This window comes from Procambarus clarkii, chromosome 61 (genome assembly GCF_040958095.1).
Source record: "Procambarus clarkii isolate CNS0578487 chromosome 61, FALCON_Pclarkii_2.0, whole genome shotgun sequence".
NCBI classification, from domain to species: Eukaryota; Metazoa; Arthropoda; class Malacostraca; order Decapoda; family Cambaridae; genus Procambarus; species Procambarus clarkii.
The window spans coordinates 15,266,920-15,287,568 of NC_091210.1; the positions used below are offsets into that span (position 1 = coordinate 15,266,920).

At 38.8% G+C, this 20,649-nt stretch overlaps 1 protein-coding gene across 10 annotated transcripts in view; it reads right to left on the minus strand.

Moving 5' to 3' along the window:
• The window catches only part of LOC123774319 (Leucine-rich-repeats and calponin homology domain protein), a gene marked incomplete at its 5' end in the record, with an annotated part of 57,716 nt that overhangs the window by 6,197 nt on the left and 30,870 nt on the right, over positions 1–20,649 (minus strand). For 6 of the 10 annotated variants that reach the window (XM_069307888.1, XM_045768486.2, XM_045768482.2 and 3 more), the window contains 4 exon segments: positions 104–9,941; positions 11,944–12,021; positions 14,559–14,696; positions 16,427–16,909. In XM_069307888.1, coding sequence (XP_069163989.1) covers positions 9,624–9,941; positions 11,944–12,021; positions 14,559–14,696; positions 16,427–16,909 — 1,017 coding nt within the window. 10 annotated transcript variants of the gene reach the window in all.

Consider the following 20,649-nt stretch of genomic DNA (forward strand, 5'->3'; position numbering starts at 1 on the left):
TAGATACTGGACATAATAAAGACAATACTGATACTTACTTTCTGAAGTAAATCGTGTACTGTATGTTTTAATATATAATGTACATGTGAAATTAGACGAACAATACATACACCTTTTATTATGTCACAAAGGTCATAAGAGATATTAAACACACCTGGTTACAAACTCATTCTTTTTTCTTAATAAACTAGATAAAGTTAATGATACTCTTCCAATCCAGATCTTGCAAGCTTAGGAGGGTAGAAATTTTCTAAACATCACAGTTACAAAATAACAGTGTAATAATACAGTGGACCTTTATATAACACATCTATATAGAATGTTTTCTTCTGCACAACACTTTCTTTTTAGTGACTAATAACTTAAATTACACGCACACTATTTTTATTTACGGTAAAAATACACAGCATGCTCACTCCAGCAGAGAAAACCATGGATTTGCCTTCTTTATAAGCTCACAAACCCATCCACTCTCATCCCACTAATGACAAAATGAGTACTGAGAAGACCGGACACTATGAACGTAGTTCTCAGACTGCAGCTACACTTAGGTATTATACACACACACACACACACATCCCCACTCTCACACACACGCACTCCATCCACACCTTCTGTCAGCTCTATCCACACCCTCTGTCAGCTCCATCCACACCCTCTGTCACCTCCATCCACACCCTCTGTCACCTCTATCCACACCCTCTGTCACCTCTATCCACACCCTCTGTCACCTCTATCCACACCCTCTGTCACCTCTATCCACACCCTCTGTCACCTCTATCCACACCCTCTGTCAGCTCTATCCACACCCTCTTTCACCTCCATCCACACACCCACCAACTCTCAAACATACTATTGTAAAGAATGTATTAATGTAATGTTCAACTTTGACATGTCTGGGAACGTAACTGTCTACGCCATGTGTTATTTAGTAACGTATAGCACACTGTTTTCCCCCAGATACATAACTAGTATTATACGAGGATCCACTGTACAATAAACAAGTCCTCATAACCTTGCAGTATGACACAGAGAGATCAACGCTATCTCCTCTATAAGATGATAATAAGGAATTAGCTATTGTAAGTGTTAGCACATTACTTGAGATACACTAAGGTATATTTAAGACAACTTGAAAATTTTCATCCACTAAGTGATGCTTCACTACTGGTATACATGTTGTGGTTGTTGACCAGACCACACACTAGAAGTTGAAGGGACGACGACGTTTCGGTCCGTCCTGGACCATTCTCAAATCGACTTGAGAATGGTCCAGGACGGACCGAAACGTCGTCGTCCCTTCACCTTCTAGTGTGTGGTCTGGTCAACATACTTCAGCCACGTTATTGTGACTCCTCGCCTGCACATGTTGTGGTTGGTGCATCTGGTGGATATTAATTACCTGCCATTTCAAGAAGCAACAATTCAGGACTGTTTCATCTTGAAACCTTATGTGAAGTGTCTATGTTATAGGAAGACAACTTCACTGGCTAATATAAAATGTTTATAGCATATCAATATGCAAACTAATTGAGCCATAATGACTAGTTTTACGAGGATGGTATTTTAGAAACATTCAAAGCATAAGCTGAGTAAGCTGACTACCTTTAAATAATAAAGCTTGACACAAGAAATTCGTAAATAACACGGCAAGATAAAAAAAAAATCATCATACTTTAATATCAAATTATATGAAATTCAGACAATCTTCAGATTCCATGGACACTACAAATGGATTCTGATTTAAGTACGCCGAGTCACAATGCAGAAATGAATAGCTTGAGCTATAATTTAGAACATGATATGTTAAGTGTAAAACAAATACAAATACTCAAGGCAAATAGTGTTAGTGTGCGACAAACAATTCAATATTTGACTCCGTACCTAAAGCACCTTTTTGGATTTTTGTTTTTTATCATGGGACTAGAATTTGTCAAAAGCTGACAAAAGAGGTCACACTTTTATGTGACTAAACTTTTCTTAATATCACAGAATATATTTTATATTCTTAGCTGCATACAATAAATGTTGAGAGACTGCAGATGTATTAGGTAATAGTGACACTCGGGAATCATTAGAGTGGATCACTCTTCATACTGTATAGTTAACACTGTTGATAAATGTGTCATCAGTTCCAAGATGAGTTAAGAGGTCAACAGGACTATAACAACATTGTCAAAGGCATTGGTTTCTTAGAGTACTCATCACTGCCTCATGCCACTAATAGCAATTATTCAAACAATAAGTCTGTGGCAACAAAGTAATTTTTTAATAAACACTGCAGTACATTCTGACATTCTACAATACATCAAACTGCAAAACTGAAGTCATACAGATATTTCAAGCACAACAGAGAACCAAAGCCTTTGGAATAGAATGAAATAAAAGGTAGATATAATTTTGTCTTATTAAAGACCTCTGTGCAGTACAAGCGCCATTTAATGTAACAATTAAAAAATATAGATTAAAAAAAAATAAAAAAATACACGAATATGTGAGAAAGCTGCATGAACGCACAAGCCATAGATCACTAAGAACTCTATTTGACCCGGCCAGGATTCGAACCCATGCCGTCCAGGATAACCCCCAAACGTACACAGTACCGTGACCTCCACACCAATGATCGTCTAGATCAAGACGATCATTGGTGCGGTGGTCACGGTACTGTGCACGTTTGGGCGTGATCCTGGACGGCATGGGTTCGAATCCTGGCTGGGTCAACTAGAGTTCTTAGTGATACATGTATATATAAATATATATCCCATATGATATATATAAGCTGCTTTGGATATCGACAATTAATTAATGAAACTGGGATCACTGGCCTTATGTACCAACAGTTCCATAGTATGTTACACATACACAATTGTAAACTGCAAATAGAAACTTATAATTCCTGTAAAAAGCAGCTCACAATACATTACAAAGAACTAGCAAGAAGTAAACATTAATGGGAGAAACGCCAGTGTTGAATGTAATGAAACGGCTGTTTCTGGGTGAGCCCCAGAGGCTCCCTGAAAGCTATTACACTGGTTAAATACCATACAACTAGGTTCATCAGTTGTGGAGTTCTTTTGGCCCACCGGGGACCACCAGCCAGAACCTGGCCCCCCTCTAGAGGGGCACACAGAGCGATGGCCTATGAACACTTTACATTTAAAGTTCATCATTTTTGCCCGCATCCAAGGGAAGGTTCTAACAAAGATAGGCAAATCAAAACAGACTACTGCATGGTTAAAATGAGACAGCAGCCCCAAAAGTAGAAAAAAAAACTCCGCCAACAATGAATTCAACCAAAATTTTGGAAAGTTTGCCCCCCCCCCCTCCCTGCTAATTTGTCTCGCCTCCCCCCCCTTCACCTGGGGATAGGCTGGAGCAAACCTAGATCAGCTGGGTCCAACCTCCCCCAGTTCTATAATAATAAAACATGCAAATGACCTGGTGGAAGGTGTCAGGGATCCTCCAGGCCTCACCTAGAAACTGGCGTTTCATTACATTCAATGCTGGTTTTCTGAGGGGAGCCTCGTCGGCTCCCTGAAGCTAACTACCTACAAAGAACAAGAAGGGATATCCACCAATAAGGCGACAACACCGTAGGTATCAAAACGAAGGCAAGACTGACCGCCTCGACACATAACCCAAAGCCGCAGAGGACCAGGGACATTAACAAGATACCTGGCAGCCAAGGCCCCTGTATGACTTTCAAAACCCTCATGCCCGAATATCAGCCCAAACCATACATTACCAAAAGAGAGCAGCCAGAGTGGCATACATACAGATATCACGAGTATGAGGGTAGACTGCAGGCTAGTTAGCTGTAAAAAAGTTAGCTGTAAAAAACACCGCAGACAACCCGAGAAATATGAACCCTGGAACAGGAAACCTGGGAAACTGAGTCAACCCTCAATGAGTCCACTGAAACAGAACTGGTGGCCCGAAGGTAGTGGCATAAAGCCGTCACCAGATAAAGCTCATGATGCACCCGCCCCCCCCCCCTGCTGACAGAACCAAGCATCCACAACTGAAGGACCCCTCCAGAAGCCTGCCGACTCATTCTTCACCAGAAAAGGAGCTAGTTACAACATAACAAAACGACAACCAGGACCAGAAGAACAAAACCCCGACACCAGAGCAGACCATGAAGCTCATCCACCCAACAACCGAAGGCCAAGGAAAGCAAAAACAACAACTTCCAACAACAATCCTGGACCAAAGGGAAACCATAAAACGAACAGGAGAGAGAAAAGAAAGAATCCGGTCCAAAGATCAGGCAGACTCAGGTGGCATATGAGCAGGCCGAAGGTGAAACAAAGCATAAGAAAGCTTGTTGAACAGGGGGGCCAAAGACATGTCCACCCTGAACAAATCCACAAGGGCCGTGACGAGGATTCGAACCTGGGTCCGGGAGCATCCTAGACTGAGCCTTAGATAGCCTTAATCGACTGAGCTACGACAGGGTTAAAAGGGTTCATTTGATGCATCACGTTAGTGTGATCTCTGTGTGTGTGACATGTCCACCCTGAACGCAAGCAAGAGCAGCTCCCCTGTACACCAACAGAACTCCATGAATGATGACACCCAGTAGTATGGCACCTAATTAGTGTAATAGCTTCTGGGAGCCGATGGGACTTCCCTCAGAAATACTCCCTTGAAAAAATAATTAAAGCAAAGCAAACCCAAATACAAAAATTATAAACTGTTCTGGTAATTTAAATGTAGAAGTACATAAAAAAATCCAGCACCGAGTGTGCAGTAATGAAACGCCTCTTTCGGATGTGCCCTCGGAGGCTCCATGAAGAATGAAGCCTCTGAGGGCAGCCATGCCAGAAAGTATGTGCACTCTTTCCTCCTAACTTCATATTAGTTAGCAATTTATCTCCAACTATTTGTCCTCTCAAGTGGAGAAGCCTTGTTCATTTATATAGCTTAAAAGATATTTAAATAAAATAATTTATAAATAATATACAATACTGCATATATCTTACAAATCTATTGGAATGTTTGAACGAAAACACTTGATTAAATAATTCATAACCAAAGAAGGGTGGTGTACATCCACGACGAATAGACCCACAAATGTCAGATATTATTAGCCTTTGCTGCACTTCAGTGGCTCACTACTATGCACTTAATTAAAAAAAATATGACCATACATAAACCCATTTCTCATGATATTTCCTATGTTAAGAAATGTTGTCATTTTTTGCCAGCATGAACACTTTTCAACTTCAAAAGGGCAAACAAGAATAAAACTGTTATTAACCATACATGTTAAGAAGTATTAACCTTGTTGTATGTATTAACATTATGTTTCAAGTTACAAACATTATGTTTGTAACTTAAAACATAATGAAACGCCTCATTAAAACAATGAAACGTTACAAACATTACGTTTGTAACTCTGCATCTATGTATGTACTTGTCCTGAATAAAATATTATTATTATTATTATTATTATTATTATTATTTTTATTAACCATACATGTTATTTACAAGAATAGCATTACACTTTAAGAATTACGTGTAATAAAGTGTAATAGCATTACACTTTAATTCTAACTATAATTTTAACTCCAGGATTATAACCATCCAAATATGCACACTAGATAATATGCATATCTGTTTAGGCTTCTCTTCATTGTTATACATAATGAGACAGTGTTCAGATCACAACTATCAATGTTAACAAACAGATGCACGCAAATAACAAAGAATTTTGTGATGTGTATCAAGTCAAGACTTATGAGCCCTCCTGTAATCAACAATTATAGTTATCTTGTCCCTGTGATATTTCTTTTAAGTAGTTTTGAACCAAATTTGAAAACATGCCAAATTAAAAATTGAGATGTTCTTCTTAGTTATCTTGAGGTTATCTTGAGACGATTTCGGGGCTTTAGTGTCCCCGCGGCCCGGTCCTCGACCAGGCCTCCACCTCCAGGAAGCAGCCGGTGACAGCTGACTAACACCCAGGTACCTATTTTACTGCTAGGTAACAGGGGCACAGGGTGAAAGAAACTCTGTCCATTGTTTCTCGCCGGCGCCCGGGATCGACCCCGGGACCACAGGATCACAAGTCCAGCGTGCTGTCCGCTCGGCCGACCAGCTCCCTTTAGTACCTAACTATCCATTAGTCTATGTTAACCATGTACAGTATCATAATAAGCCAGCTTTTGTATCAAATGTAATGAATTAGTTATGTCCAGCAAACAAAATACAGTGTACATGTAAACACAAAATATGTCTTATTTTACAAGTATAACTTTGCAATGCACCAAAGCTGAAAACCAAGCTAGTATGGTGATAAAGGATTCTGCAGTAATACTGAATATACAAAAACTATATACAAGCTTGAATAAATATATTTACACACGATACTGTGTCGTGTTGGCAGAATTCTTACATGCAATACAAAAGAAAGCATCTAATGCAATGACTAAAAATATATATTCAGATATGTTTACTATATATATTTGTACCCCTTAAATGTCTAAACCTTTTAGGGCATAAGAACATAAGAACAAAGGCAGCTGCAGAAGGCCTATTGGCCCATACGAGGCAGCTCCTATCTATAACCCCCCAATCCCACTCATATACATGTCCAACCCATGCTTGAAACAATCGAGGGACCCCCACCTCCACCACGTTACGCGGTAATTGGTTCCACAAATCAACAACCCTGTTACTGAACCAGTATTTATCGGTTCATAGTTATGCCTCTCTCTCTCTCTCTATACTTGTATGAAGGTGACGAGACCCCTATTGGGTAACAACACAAAATACTAACTAATTTTAACCCTCATATAGAGCAGCTATTTAAGAATCCTACCCTATAGTGTGTATGAAAAAAGTACAGCATTAAAAACTCATAAGGATCAAAGTATTAGAAACCCAAAATGATTAAAATGTACAGTATTAAAAACCCCATAAGGATCCATGTATTAAAAATCCACTGGGTCCAATGTATGTTAAACCCATAAGGATCAATGTACTGTATTGTAAAACCATAAGGATCAATGTACTGTATTACAAACCCATAAAGATCAAGGTACTGTAAACCCATAAAGATCAAGATATTGTAAACCCATAAAGATCAAGGTATTGTAAACCCATAAAGATCAATCGATTATGGCAATATGAGCACAGGAGGAAATCACTGACAGTCAATGGAGGGTTCAATTATCAGACCTGTGACAATAATGAAAACGAAAGAGTACTATGTGTAGGTAAAATGTTTGTAGGAATGACGACTTGAGCCACTCTGGGAACTAAGGTTTTAACGTAATCAATTATTTCTAAACTCTTAAGAAGATTTTAAGCAGATGATATACCTTCAACCTCTCAATACAGTGTCTTTAATACAGAGATTACTAGTTAAATGACGAACTACAATAGGTAATATATACGAAGCTTGATTTGCAAAGTAGCAAATGCTTCCGGCTTCTCACCCTACTTCACTGGGTTATATGTATTACCTACCACCATTCTACAAGCTCCATACGTTGGGTATTGCAACAGAAGCAAAGTTTCAGACCCCTTCCCAGTTACACTAGAATTCCTTATGAAGATATTGACTAGTGTGAATGTAAACAGCATTGGGCCAACAATTATATGTGGTGTTCTGCTGTTCCTGGTGAACCACACTTTTTCATGGGTTAAAATATCAGTCGATACGGAGCTGATGATACAGTATATATATTTGAGAAGCCATAATGTATATTTGCAGTTCCCATGGCGAAGTGGTAAGACACTTGCCTGGCGTTTCCCGAGCACTTTGCCTTGGGTTCGTATCCTGGCCGGGGAGGATTTACTGGGCGCCAATCCATAATTGTAGCCTCTGTTTACCCAACAGTAAAATGGGTACCTGGTTGTTAAACGATTTGGCGGGTCGTATTCCGGGGAATATTAGGATTAAGGACTTGCCCAAAACGCTATTCATGCTAATGGCTGTACAAGAATGTAAGAACTCTCGTATATATAAATAAAAAATAAAAAATAAATAAAAATATCACAATATGTATAGTAATTATATGCCCCATTCTTTATCTCCTACATAATGTCAGGTTTGGGACCTGACAGTTGAGTGGACAGCGCTTAGGATCCGTAGTCCTGAGGTTCCGGGTTTGATCCCCGGTGAAGGTGGAAACAAATGGGCAGTTTATTTCACCCTGATGCTCCTGTTCACCTAGCAGTAAATAGGTACCTGGGAGTTAGACAGCTGCTACGGGCTGCTTCCTGGGGAATGTATAACAAAAAGGAGGCCTGGTCTAGGACCGGGCCGCAGGGACGCTAAGCCCCGAAATCATCTCAAGATAACCTCCTCTAGGATTGTAAGGTTCAGTTCCCTTACCCTGTACTCATAGCCGAGCCCTCTCAATTCTGGTACTAATCTAGTTGCAAGCCTCTATACATTCTAAAGTTTTCTTTTATGCACCCTCGCAGCTGTTCTATGCCACAGCTGCATAATCCAATAATGGTCTCACACAGGTGGTGTATACAGTCTGAGCTCCCTTGTGTGGACTACATGGGAAGAACCCCTCACCAGATGAGCAGAATTCTTAGCGGGACAGTCCAAAAATTAACCCCAAATACCCCAAAGATAGGATCGAGTAGGCTTCTGATAACGGAGGTCATACAGTATGGCCTCGAAAGCCTCTGTGTTTAATTTCTTGAATGATAACTTCCCACATGCCACTGTCATTTTCTGGTTGATATGAGCTTCAAGGAGTGACTAGCACCGCCTCACCTGCTCCCCTCCTAGTAAAATGCCCTTAGTTCAAGCTTGGGCTAAGGCGGAATGACTAAGCCCCAATTATTCTCAATTCATTAATGTTCACACAGAAAAAACTGGCTATGTGGTTGTAAAGTGATTAGTGATATGTTTTGTAGAAAACCAAGTAAATAAGGTTTCATATGAGCCGTGATAGGAAAAGTTCTTAGATAACAAATGAGAGTCAGAAGAACTCTAACCCTGAAGCCTCTAGTGTCAATATAGCTGCTCAACTATCATGCAAAACCATTGCAGTATGTGGTAACATAGGTGTGTTCTCATAGTAGCTTGATTGATGTGCAATATCATTCCTGCCTAGGAATTAACTTCATATTTACTTTGCTATTTTTAAACATTTTGAAATATGAAAGCCACAAATAAAAAATAATAGATCTTATTTGTACAGTTGCAAAATGAATTTGTAACAGTTAAAAATCAGAGGCTGCAGTATGCTCGAAAACACTTTAGATGTTAAGAAGAACATGAAAATATATATACAACTATGTGGATGATAAATCAGATATATGAAAGCAACAATGCCTGCAAATCAATTTAACTAAAAAGATACTTTATGCATATGAAAGTTAACCGAGAATACAGCAGAAAAATGATGAAATCTCTCAAATACGCAAAAAAAAAAAAAAAAAGTGGCTTAATGAATTGGGTACAACTTTCCTTCCCTTCAAGTATGTACAACTTAAACCATTGTATTTACAAGTTAATAAGTGCATAGTAGCAGCTAAAATGAAGCAAGGCATAATATACTTCTCACGGGACTAATTAGTCCTGTAGCTGCTCGCTGTTAATATTGTCATTCTGTTTGGAAAGCTCTATTATGTTAGAAAGGATTGTGGGTCTACTCATCAGGGGGTGGGTACATGTACAGTAACACAAGAGTGGCCAGGAAAATACACAGCAGTGCATAGGACAAAAGACGCTGGTCCGCTGCCTTGAGGGGCTGCGAATGTACTGCAGTCCTGTTGTCCCATTGGCAGGTCTGGAATTCCATTAGGGTGACCATTTGAGGGGCACGAGGGTCAGAACTATCCAGAACCACGCCATTGGACTTGGTTAATAACAGGGACTCAGAGGGGTTGACAAGGAAGTGGACAGTTGTTAGCACACGCTCAGGGTCAAATTGGGTTACGATATCGTCGCATGCACACACGCACGCCTGTAAAGAGACACCAACGCCGGAGTAAGACGGAGGGAAACCTGTACCACACAGGCTCAAGTGGGGGTCCCCTCACCTTCCTTAGCCCCCCCTCCCCCAGTCACCAATGAGGAATATGCTAACATTTACTGTACTGAATTATTTACTCCCTCACTAGTCATGCTCTGACAACACAAATTCGGTTCAATTTATCTTTTAAACCCACCACTTGAGCACATGCATGAAAGAGTAAGTGTATTTTACTTTTTATTAAGTTTCAAGTTATAAATGAAATTGAATCGTTATGTTAACTTCACCTTTTTTGAGATATAAGCTTCCAGTATGAGCCATGCTACTATTCTACTAGTCTCATACCACAAGGCTTACGAATTTAAGAATGACAAATATCTTTCCTCTTGGCGGAGAAAAGATGTATAATTTTATTAAACAAAATAAAAATAAAAAGCACTGTCAAACCAAGGCAGGAATCCAATGGCCATGCATTAGCTTTAAAAGGGAGAAAATAGAACTAAGAACCAACTAATCCACTAGACTTGATATTCAGCCTTTTACACCATCGCTAGCCTTGATCTTCAGTCTTTATCACCAATCAAGATGTACAAAAGTTCCAGTACTGTATATTTACACCTACATCCCATCAGCCATGCACAGGTTCGTCCGTGAAAGAAAAACTTGCAAAAAAAAAATGTAAATAAATAAAATCAAAGTTCATAGCAAGAGGAGAAAGAAGTTAGGAGACCAATCTGAGTCCCATACTGGTGCTCACAATAACAACAACTGAGTGACACCAGAGTGCTGCGTACCTCACCTGCCCAGCCTTGTGTACTGTAAATGCTACGACCACAATGTCTATGTTCACTATGCTTCTCTCTGGGGGCTATGTACAAGTGGTAAGGGATAGATAAAGAAGACACACACACACACGAGGCACTGTAGACAATTGTAAATGGAGAAGCTATAGCAGCTCAAAGCTTAACAAGCTTTAGCACAATACACCAGCATGTTCTTGGGAGATGTTACTTTGGCTCACTTATACACTCACTAGTTTGACTCAAATCTTAAAACACACAGATCAAGAATTTATCTTCAGCAAAATGCCTTCAGAAATCTTATAATGTAATATTTTCTTTTTACAGAGGACATGAGAAAGTTGGGCCCAGGATGGAAAGTTTGCCTTAGAACTACTGCACAGTCAGCAAATAGTTACAAATGCAGGCGATGAGTCACAATAACGTGGCTAAAGTATGTTGACCAGACAACACACTAGAAGGTGAAGGGACGACGACATTTCGGTCCGTCCTGGACCATTCTCAAGTCGACTGTGTCACAATCGACTTGAGAATGGTCTAAAACGGACCGAAAAGTCGTCGTCCCTTCACCTTCTAGTGTGTGGTCTGGTCAACAAATAGTTACAAAATTGAATTCAGATGAGAGAATACATTTCTCTAAGGAATGTTTCAAGAGCTTCATCCCAACACAAGACGTCACTAGATAAAGCTTCATCTGTCTTATCAATCACTAGTCACAAAAAATCTTAAAAGTGAATCAGGAAAACCAAAATATATATTTTAATCAAAATTTTGAGATACAATATATCTAATATGCATAAATGAATTTGCAAATTTGTGAAAAAATGTGAACTAGAAAACTGACAAAGTGTGTTGAATATAGATGAGAGGGGGAGCTAGTGTTTCTAGTGGATCCCTAAATGCACAACTGTGTTTCTCGACCAGAGCTGTGAACATGCGTATGTAAACGTACGCATGTTCGTACAAATTTGCAATTTCATAGTTTTAAATTCATTCAGCTGGAAATAATGGGTGATCTGAGTGTATATTTTTAAATGCAAACTGAATTTACTATTGATAATTACATACAGTATATATATAACATACAGTATATATATATATATATTTATGCTGTAACTTCTCCAAAAAACACACAGACACAATACGCAACTTAAAAAAAACAAAACCAAAATGCTTAATACTGCATTACTTACATCTTCAACACCAATCTTTCTGCACGCTTCAAGGAAGTTTTCAACATTTAATCTGCACTTTGCTATTGTCAGTTTTGGCTGTAAAAAAACAAAAAACAAAATAAAAACAATTATTTACATTTGAACTAACATGTGTAGCCATAATACAGTAAGCCATTATGGTTATATACAACTGTCTGTCACAGAATATTCAGCAGGTACAAACATTCATAATGCAAATACAACAACAGTAAGACATATGACGATTGACACCACAGAAGTTGGATTATCAAGTACATATTTTCTTTTAGATACATGTGGCACATAGGGCAGAACTGAAAGCAAAATTTCCAACAGTTTTAAAAATTACTGTTAGGACGCTACTTGAAAATGAGTGACCAAGTGAAATAGTGTAATTCTGACGATAAGATTCAACTTCGTGTTCCATAGTCTCTACAAATTAATCTCGTGTGGCTGATAAGTAACCTAGACAGGAATGTTTCCCCACTTCTTATTTCAACAACAGAAGTATATAGTGTACTATGGGGGTACCTTATCTTGGTGATTTTGGGGCTTTAGTGTCCCCGCGACCCGGTCCTCGACCAGGCCTCCACCCCTAGGAAGCAGCCCATGACAGCTGACTAACACAAAGGTACCTATTTTACTGATAGGTAACAGGGGCATAGGGTGAAAGAAACTCTGCCCATTGTTTCTCGCTGGCGCCCGGGATCGAACCCGGGATCACAGGATCACAAGTCCAGTGTGCCGTCCGCTCGGCCGACCGGCTCCCTGTTATATTTGATGTTAGATAATTCATTACGTGTAGTAGTCAACCATCAATAATACGATCAATATTTGGACAGTGACAACGTTTGATGTTTCAGCAGCTACAGTACCGTATTTACACTACAAAAAGTAGTGTGATGGGAAGGGGGATAACACCAAATACCGTACATTAGTAATTATATATTTTAGTTACAAGTGTTTCAATGCAGTGGAAACCCCTAAACAAAAAAGGTTTAGCTAGTCCTCAACTTCGAAATGTGAATCAATGCCATGTTATAGAATTATAGAATGTGGAATAGGAGAAAATAGACCACCATAACCTACAAATGATGTGAAAAATCTTTAAAAAATTCTGATAAAGAATAAGATCTTGGGGGGGTGTGATTTTAGATAGAAAACCATCACCTGAGGACCACATAAAGAACATCGTGTGAGGGCACTTCCCTTTCCACCTTCAGATTTGCTTTTAAATACATGAATGGTGAAATACTGAAGAAATTGTTCACAAACTTTATTAGACCAAAGCTGGAATACGCAGTAGTGGTATGATACCCATATCTTAAGAAGCACATCAACAAACTGGAAAAGGTGCAAAGACATGCAACTAGATGGTTCCCAGAACTGAAGGGCAAGAACTACGAGGAGAGGTTAGAGGCATTAAATACGGCAAAATTAGAAGATAGAAGAAAAGAGGTGATATGACCTCTACGTACAAAATAGTAACAGGAATCGACAAATTGATAGGGAAGAATTCCCGAGACATGAAACTACAAGAACAAAATGTCATAGATTTCAACTAAGTAAACAAAGCTGCCGAAGAAATATAAGAAAATTGACTTTTGCAAACAGAGGTAGACGGGTGGAATAAGTAAGGCGGGAAAGTGGTGGAGGCCAAAACCGGCAGTAGTATCAAAGTGTTATGACAAAGAGTACTGGGAAGATGAGACAATCGACTTGAGAATAGTCCAGGACGGACCGAAACGTCGTCCCTTCACTTTCTAGTGTGTGGTTTAGTCAACAAAGATGAGACACCATGAGAATAGCTCTCATCATTTAACTACATTTAGGGAATAACACAAACACCTAATTCTGTAGCTTGAATGTTGATACCACTCACTGCCTCTAACACAAAGTCTATCCCATATGCTACTGGTAGTATCATGAAGGCACTAAAATCCATTTTCTATCTCTCCCTTTCTTTACAATACATGAATTAGATTACTGACTTCTTACTAGAGTCTTATAGGCATTTCCTTCATACAGGCAAATGAAATAAAAGGAGACTTCCTCAGCTGCTGCCCATGCATGTGTGTCTCGTGGCTTATCACTCTTTCATAAATGTCATTTTTAATTGCATGACATTTGAACATTACTCAAACATAAGAAAATTTAGTTTCTGTCTTGTACACCATTATTTAGGTTACTTGAATAGTAACTGCTAAAACGTCATGCATTTCACATTTAAAAAAGAATAGTTCTATTGAGTCTTTCCTTAAAATTATGAATACCTGTAGTGCCAAAATTTATTTAGATCGCTATATTCATTGAACTCCAACAAACAAAAATAAATACTGAGGCAAAACGATGGAATTGGGCCGGTGTCCCCCTGCCTGCCTTAGGCGCGCACACTACCACTTGCACCATGATGGGCTAAAAGGACTTTGACCAGTAGTAGTTCCACACTTCTAGTCCAGATACTGTTTAGCTCACCATGGTCCAGTCGGTAGTGTGTGCACCCAAAGTGGTCACGAATACAGTTTCCATTTCATCATATGGCTTCAATATCTATTCATAGATTCATATGTTCATGTAACATTACTGTGCATAAGAAACTTAGCCCAAAATCTCACCACAGCTGGGGAGGGAACATGGATGGAAGAGACAGATCTGGGGCGGACATGGTTTGCCAGGTGACAAAGGACCACTCCGTCCATTAACGCCGATGACATATCTGCTGGCAGCGATACTTTCAATCTTGTCTCTATGATCTGTAACACATTTAATCATCTTAGATGCCAATGGTATTAAATTAATTGTAGATATTTATAGTACAGCTTACTCATAATACTGCTGGGTGTTATGAACAAGTCAAGGGATTATAGAAGTAGCTGCTAGAGTAACAAGAGTTAAGAGCCATGGAAGAAGGCCAGGACTACCTACTTCTTGTTGGTTTTGGGGATCAATGTCCCGCATGGCCAGGTCTCTGATCAGGCATCTTAGTGGACTGGTCAACCAGGCTGCTGGATGCAGCTGTGAGCAGCCTGACGTATGGAGAATGATATGGCGGACCAGTTGAGTGGGTATCATTAGGTAGTGTTTATCATGTTCTCTCGAACACCGTGGGAGGTCAGCTAGTGATGCCTCTTATGTTTAGACACAGAGTGTTGGCAAGTCTTGGGTTCTTAACGCTGACAGTTCTTTCTTAGCTAGCTTAGTTAGCTAGCTTAACGCTGGCTCTTTCAGAGTAACTATTGCATCTCTGCTTTTCAACGGTGCTAGTTTGCACTTCCTGCCATGTCTTTTGGTCTCGTGAGGAGTTATTTCCGTGGGCAGATTTGGAAGCAGTCCCTCTTAATATTTTTCAAGTGTAAATTATTAAGTATCTCTCTCACCTGCACCGTTCTTGGAACCACTTTTTAAATGGTCTCAATAACTTACATGTTTTGATTGGCTTCAGGCAGTAAAAGACATTTGCACATTCTCTAGGACAACAATTTCTCCAGCTTTAAATTGGGCCAATATTGTGCAATAATATTCCCCCCCTTCCCCTAGAGAGCGAGCACTAGTGCCTTAAACTGTATCATTGGCCTCTTTCTCGTTTAAAAAGTCCTTGTTATCTAACTTCTAATTTATCTTGCAGTTGGGACAGTTTCTTTATTGATTTTTAAAAGGTCTACTGTCATGATTATTTTAAAATCTTTTATATTGCATTTTCACTCAATAGTGTGATTGCATTGCATTGTATAAGTGAGTTCCATTTTTATATTTTCATTTTTTCATAGTGCAGTAGCTGGAACTTTTCTTCATTAAAAAAAAAAAAAAGACTACAGTTACATAGAAGATCATATATGGCTGCCAGCTAAGTTCTAGTCACAAATTTTTCTGTTAACATTTTCAGATTAGAAGACTGTACTTCTAACTTGTATGGCTTTCAGTATATTCTACGGTTCCGTGAACCTCTGTCATTCTTCCATGACTTAAATCTTCATTTTATATCAGATATAATCACAAAGCACATTCCAGCCCTTGAACTTTATTTTTAAATACATGTCGATTGAATTTTCTTGGTCTCTTCTCATCGATCAGACTGTATTAAGTCTCACGCACATACAGATCCATTCTTTATAAATGTTACAATATCCAAAATGTCACAACTCTTAATACACTAGCATTGTGATGATGTAAAATACATCACACAAACATTCTGATGCTGCAATATACATCACCTACTTAAAGTCATAATATAATGGGTAGAGCTTTGCGGAGCATGCAGAGGGCAGGTCACGCTGGAACTTGTAGTGGCTATTGTATATAACTCATTGCAGAGCGGCAAATTTACACAGGAACATAAGCATGTTAATGGACTAGTATTTAGGAGCACATCATATCATTAACATAATTTACTTAGTATAAACAAATTTTGAAATAATATTACTTTTTGGAATAATAAATACAGTACTGTAACTAGGAATACACTAAGCTATCAAATTATTCTTACATTTCTTAAATTTTCAATCAACTGCTTCTCATGCTGCTGTTTCTCCAATTCCCGTCTATATGTAAAACTAAGATGGGCGGGAGAAGAGTCTGGATCAAAAGGTCGTCCTCCACCACTTCGTTTTCTGGCCTTGACTGTAGTGGGCGCTTTAGGTAGAGAACTAGTGCTTCCGCGTGTGGTGTACGTACTGGTGGTGGACGTCTGTGGTGGAAGTGTTGACGTGTGGTGGCCGGTACTTGTATAAGGGTTACTACTACTACTACTACTACTACTAGGATATTGTGTACTGGTTGCTGGGGGTACATTTACTGAATAATTTATAGTTTGGCTGGTGTATGGACTAGATGAATAGTTGGTGTGTGGCACAGCGTGTTGGGAATGAGAGGAATTGGCATGGCCGGGAGGATAAGAGGAGCTGTCTCCAGAATCAAAGCTCACATCCGGCGAATTAGAGGCTGATCCTTTGGTAGGACTAACACGAGACTGAAATTGATAAAACAAATTCAATTAGACCATAATCCCAAATTAGATATCTACACGTGACAAATGTAACAAAATAAAGTCTTTTTTGCTATTTGAGCCATTCAAGTTCCTTACCTTAAACAACATGAGGAAGTGCTTACTGAATCAGGCAAAGGCCAAATTGAAGAGGATGGCCTCTAACACCGTCAGACTAAAGAAACGTGAAACTGTGTGTGATAAGCAATTATGAAGTTGGAGGCAATAAAGTCCTATCATTTAAGCATGTTACTGACAAAGTGAATTGCTGGCAGGCAGGCAGGCAGGCAGCAGACAGGTAGGCAGAAAGACAGACAACCATACAATACACAAAGAGCCACACTACATTCAAATAATCATCTTTTGTTAATGATTAGTGACATAGTGACAAAAGAACAATGGAAAAATAAACATTGCAGGAAAACGTAAACGGATACAATATTTTCATCGACGTGAAGAGCAACACAAGTGTAGACAATAAAATCACGACAACATGATGTATCTACGAAACAACATTACGGTAATGGGTGGGGAGAGAACTTGCACCTCTGGACAACTACAAAGATACGAGTACAATCTCACCCATTGTCATAATATTCTCTCAACACAAGTATGATTTAACTAGAAGTTAACAGCAGATGTGTTAAGACTTTCCATGAATGTCTTAAACACACAAGCCATTCACCTTTGTAAATGCACACCAATCACATTAGGTATAAAAGAACATACCTCCAACACTATTTATATAGGACAGATGTAAATCTATGTATTTATGTAGGTTAGATGAGTATTTTAAAAGCACTACAGTCACCTTCTGTGGTTGATTCTTCAATAAATCACTGAACTATATGTTTAACAGATCTCTAACCTTGCCCCCGGAGGATAGAAGAAAATGTATATATGCTGATTAGCATTGTAAAAATATGGCCACATCTATGGCAAAAAATAATAATACAAAATAAAAGACTGTCATCTAACAACAACCTCAAGCCGAGTGAAGGTTCACCACTTGGCCAAGACATCAATGACTGGATATATACCTATAGTGTAGTGAAGGTTCACCACTTGGCCAAGACATCAATGACTGGATATATACCTATAGTGTAGTGAAGGTTCACCACTTGGCCAAGACATCAATGACTGGATATATATACCTATAGTGTAGTGAAGGTTCACCACTTGGCCAAGACATCAATGACTGGATATATATACCAATAGTGTAGTGAAGGTTCACCACTTGGCCAAGACATCAATGACTGGATATATATACCTATAGTGTAGTGAAGGTTCACCACTTGGCCAAGACATCAATGACTGGATATATATACCAATAGTGTAGTGAAGGTTCACCACTTGGCCAAGACATCAATGACTGGATATATATACCAATAGTGTAGTGAAGGTTCACCACTTGGCCAAGATAGCAATGACTGGATATATACCTATAGTGTAGTGAAGGTTCACCACTTGGCCAAGACAACAATGACTGGATATATATACCAATAGTGTAGTGAAGGTTCACCACTTGGCCAAGATAGCAATGACTGGATATATACCTATAGTGTAGTGAAGGTTCACCACTTGGCCAAGACAACAATGACTGGATATATACCTATAGTGTAGTGAAGGTTCACTTGGCCAAGACAACAATGACTGGATATATACCTATAGTGTAGTGAAGGTTCACTTGGCCAAGACATCAATGACTGGATATATACCTATAGTGTAGTGTAAACTACTCTATCAGAATGGAGAAAATTATAACTGGAAGGATGGATTTTGTTTACATTATTAGAATTATTATTAAATATGCAGTATAAACTCTTTGATTTCATAGCCCATTACAAACAAAGATTTACCTTCAAATAAAGTCTACTGACACTACACACAGAAATCACAATAGCGTGATGCAACAAATGAACAAAATGAAGCATCAAATGTTGACCAGACCACACACTAGAAGTAGAAGGGACGACGACATTTCGGTCCGTCCTGGACCATTCTCTAGTCGAGAATGAGAACTTGAGAATGAGAATTGAGAATGGAATTGACAACTTGAGAATGGTCCAGGACGGATCGAAACGTCGTCGTCCCTTCAACTTCTAGTGTGTGGTCTGGTCAACATACTTCAGCCACGTTATTGTGACTCCTCGCCTGATGCATCAAATGATTAAGGCAGCGCCTGGGATCTTCTCGGACGTAGGTTTGAACCCTCGTGGATTTGTTCAAAGTCTACTGACATCTCTGTGTGTGTCTACAACATAGGTTGCTTCTATTACTAGTTTGGAACATCACAATTTCTTTAAGAGAGCTTACAGAAATCATTTTGCTATTGACAAGTGACTACCAACTATGACACTGACACTATGACAGCACACTGTCATAGTGTGTTGTGCAAGCTAGCATCAAGAGGTATTTCGGTAACCAGCTGAGGCTATTACTATAAAGCCAAGTCCTAGCTGTGACTGCAGTCAACTGTATTGATAGCCAATGATAAACACCAACATATATGGTTGATCATGAAGAGACACTATCAAATATGAAATTTGATACTTATTAAGAAAGTTAGAGGGAATGTAAAAAGCCATAGATAAGCAAGACATACACATATACCGTTCACACACATTCACTTAGCCATACCCACTAATGTCCTTTCAACAAGATATACAAACAAGTGACTGTGAGCTGGGACTCACTAGTAAACAATAGTCACACAGGTAATGCAATACAGTACCTGTAATAATGATTTCTACCAATATAAACCTACAGAAATACAAAATGCAACAAAGAATAACACATGCAGCATGCCCTGTGACAAAGGTCCACGTAACAATGCAACTTGTTAATTTTGTAATGTCCAGGCCAAAATACATTAGGTGATGACAGTGAAAAAACCACCACGGGTTATCTTCACTCGGATAGCAGAAACATTTCTAGGAATGTACTATAATGTTTATAGCAGCTAAGTTTAGCTGCTACATTATAATTCTAGATCAATAAAATAAGATGGATTTTTTGTGATTTGAGTTTATACAAAATTATTTTAAATATAACGAATCATGATCATGAATAATATGTTGGGTAATTATGTCAATATCCAAGATTAGTGTAGGATACACTCTTTGCATAAAATTTGTATTTATAGATGAAAATACAGACTGCTCATCAGAAACATTCTTATGACACACCCACATGGGTGTATCTGGTATTTTACTTTTTAGCAAACTTATTTGATTTGAAAGCAATACAACTGCTCATAGCCAGGAAGAATAGCATAAATTAGTCCTTTTTCATGACAAGAGTATCCAAAACAATTTGCTTTCGCTATAAACAATGAAGGCGATTAAATGCCTCATAAATCACACTTACATTTTGAAAGTCTACTTTTAACCTCATGTAAAAGGGAAAAGATTTAGCCCTTCAATCATAATGTTGCAGTTTATTTAAGAAAGGTGAGATATTACGCTAAAATCCACTTTTTTTATAAACTGGGTATAGTGTCCCTTTGATAAATGAGATGTGTGTTGTCTCTGAAGTGAGATGTGCAAGACACCCGGTGTGTTATGACACTTAAGAATGTGTGTTGTCTCTGAAGTGAGATGTGCAAGACACCCGGTGTGTTATGACACTTAAGGATGTGTGTTGTCTCTGAAGTGAGATGTGCAAGACACCCGGTGTGTTATGACACTTAAGGATGTGTGTTGTCTCTGAAGTGAGATGTGCAA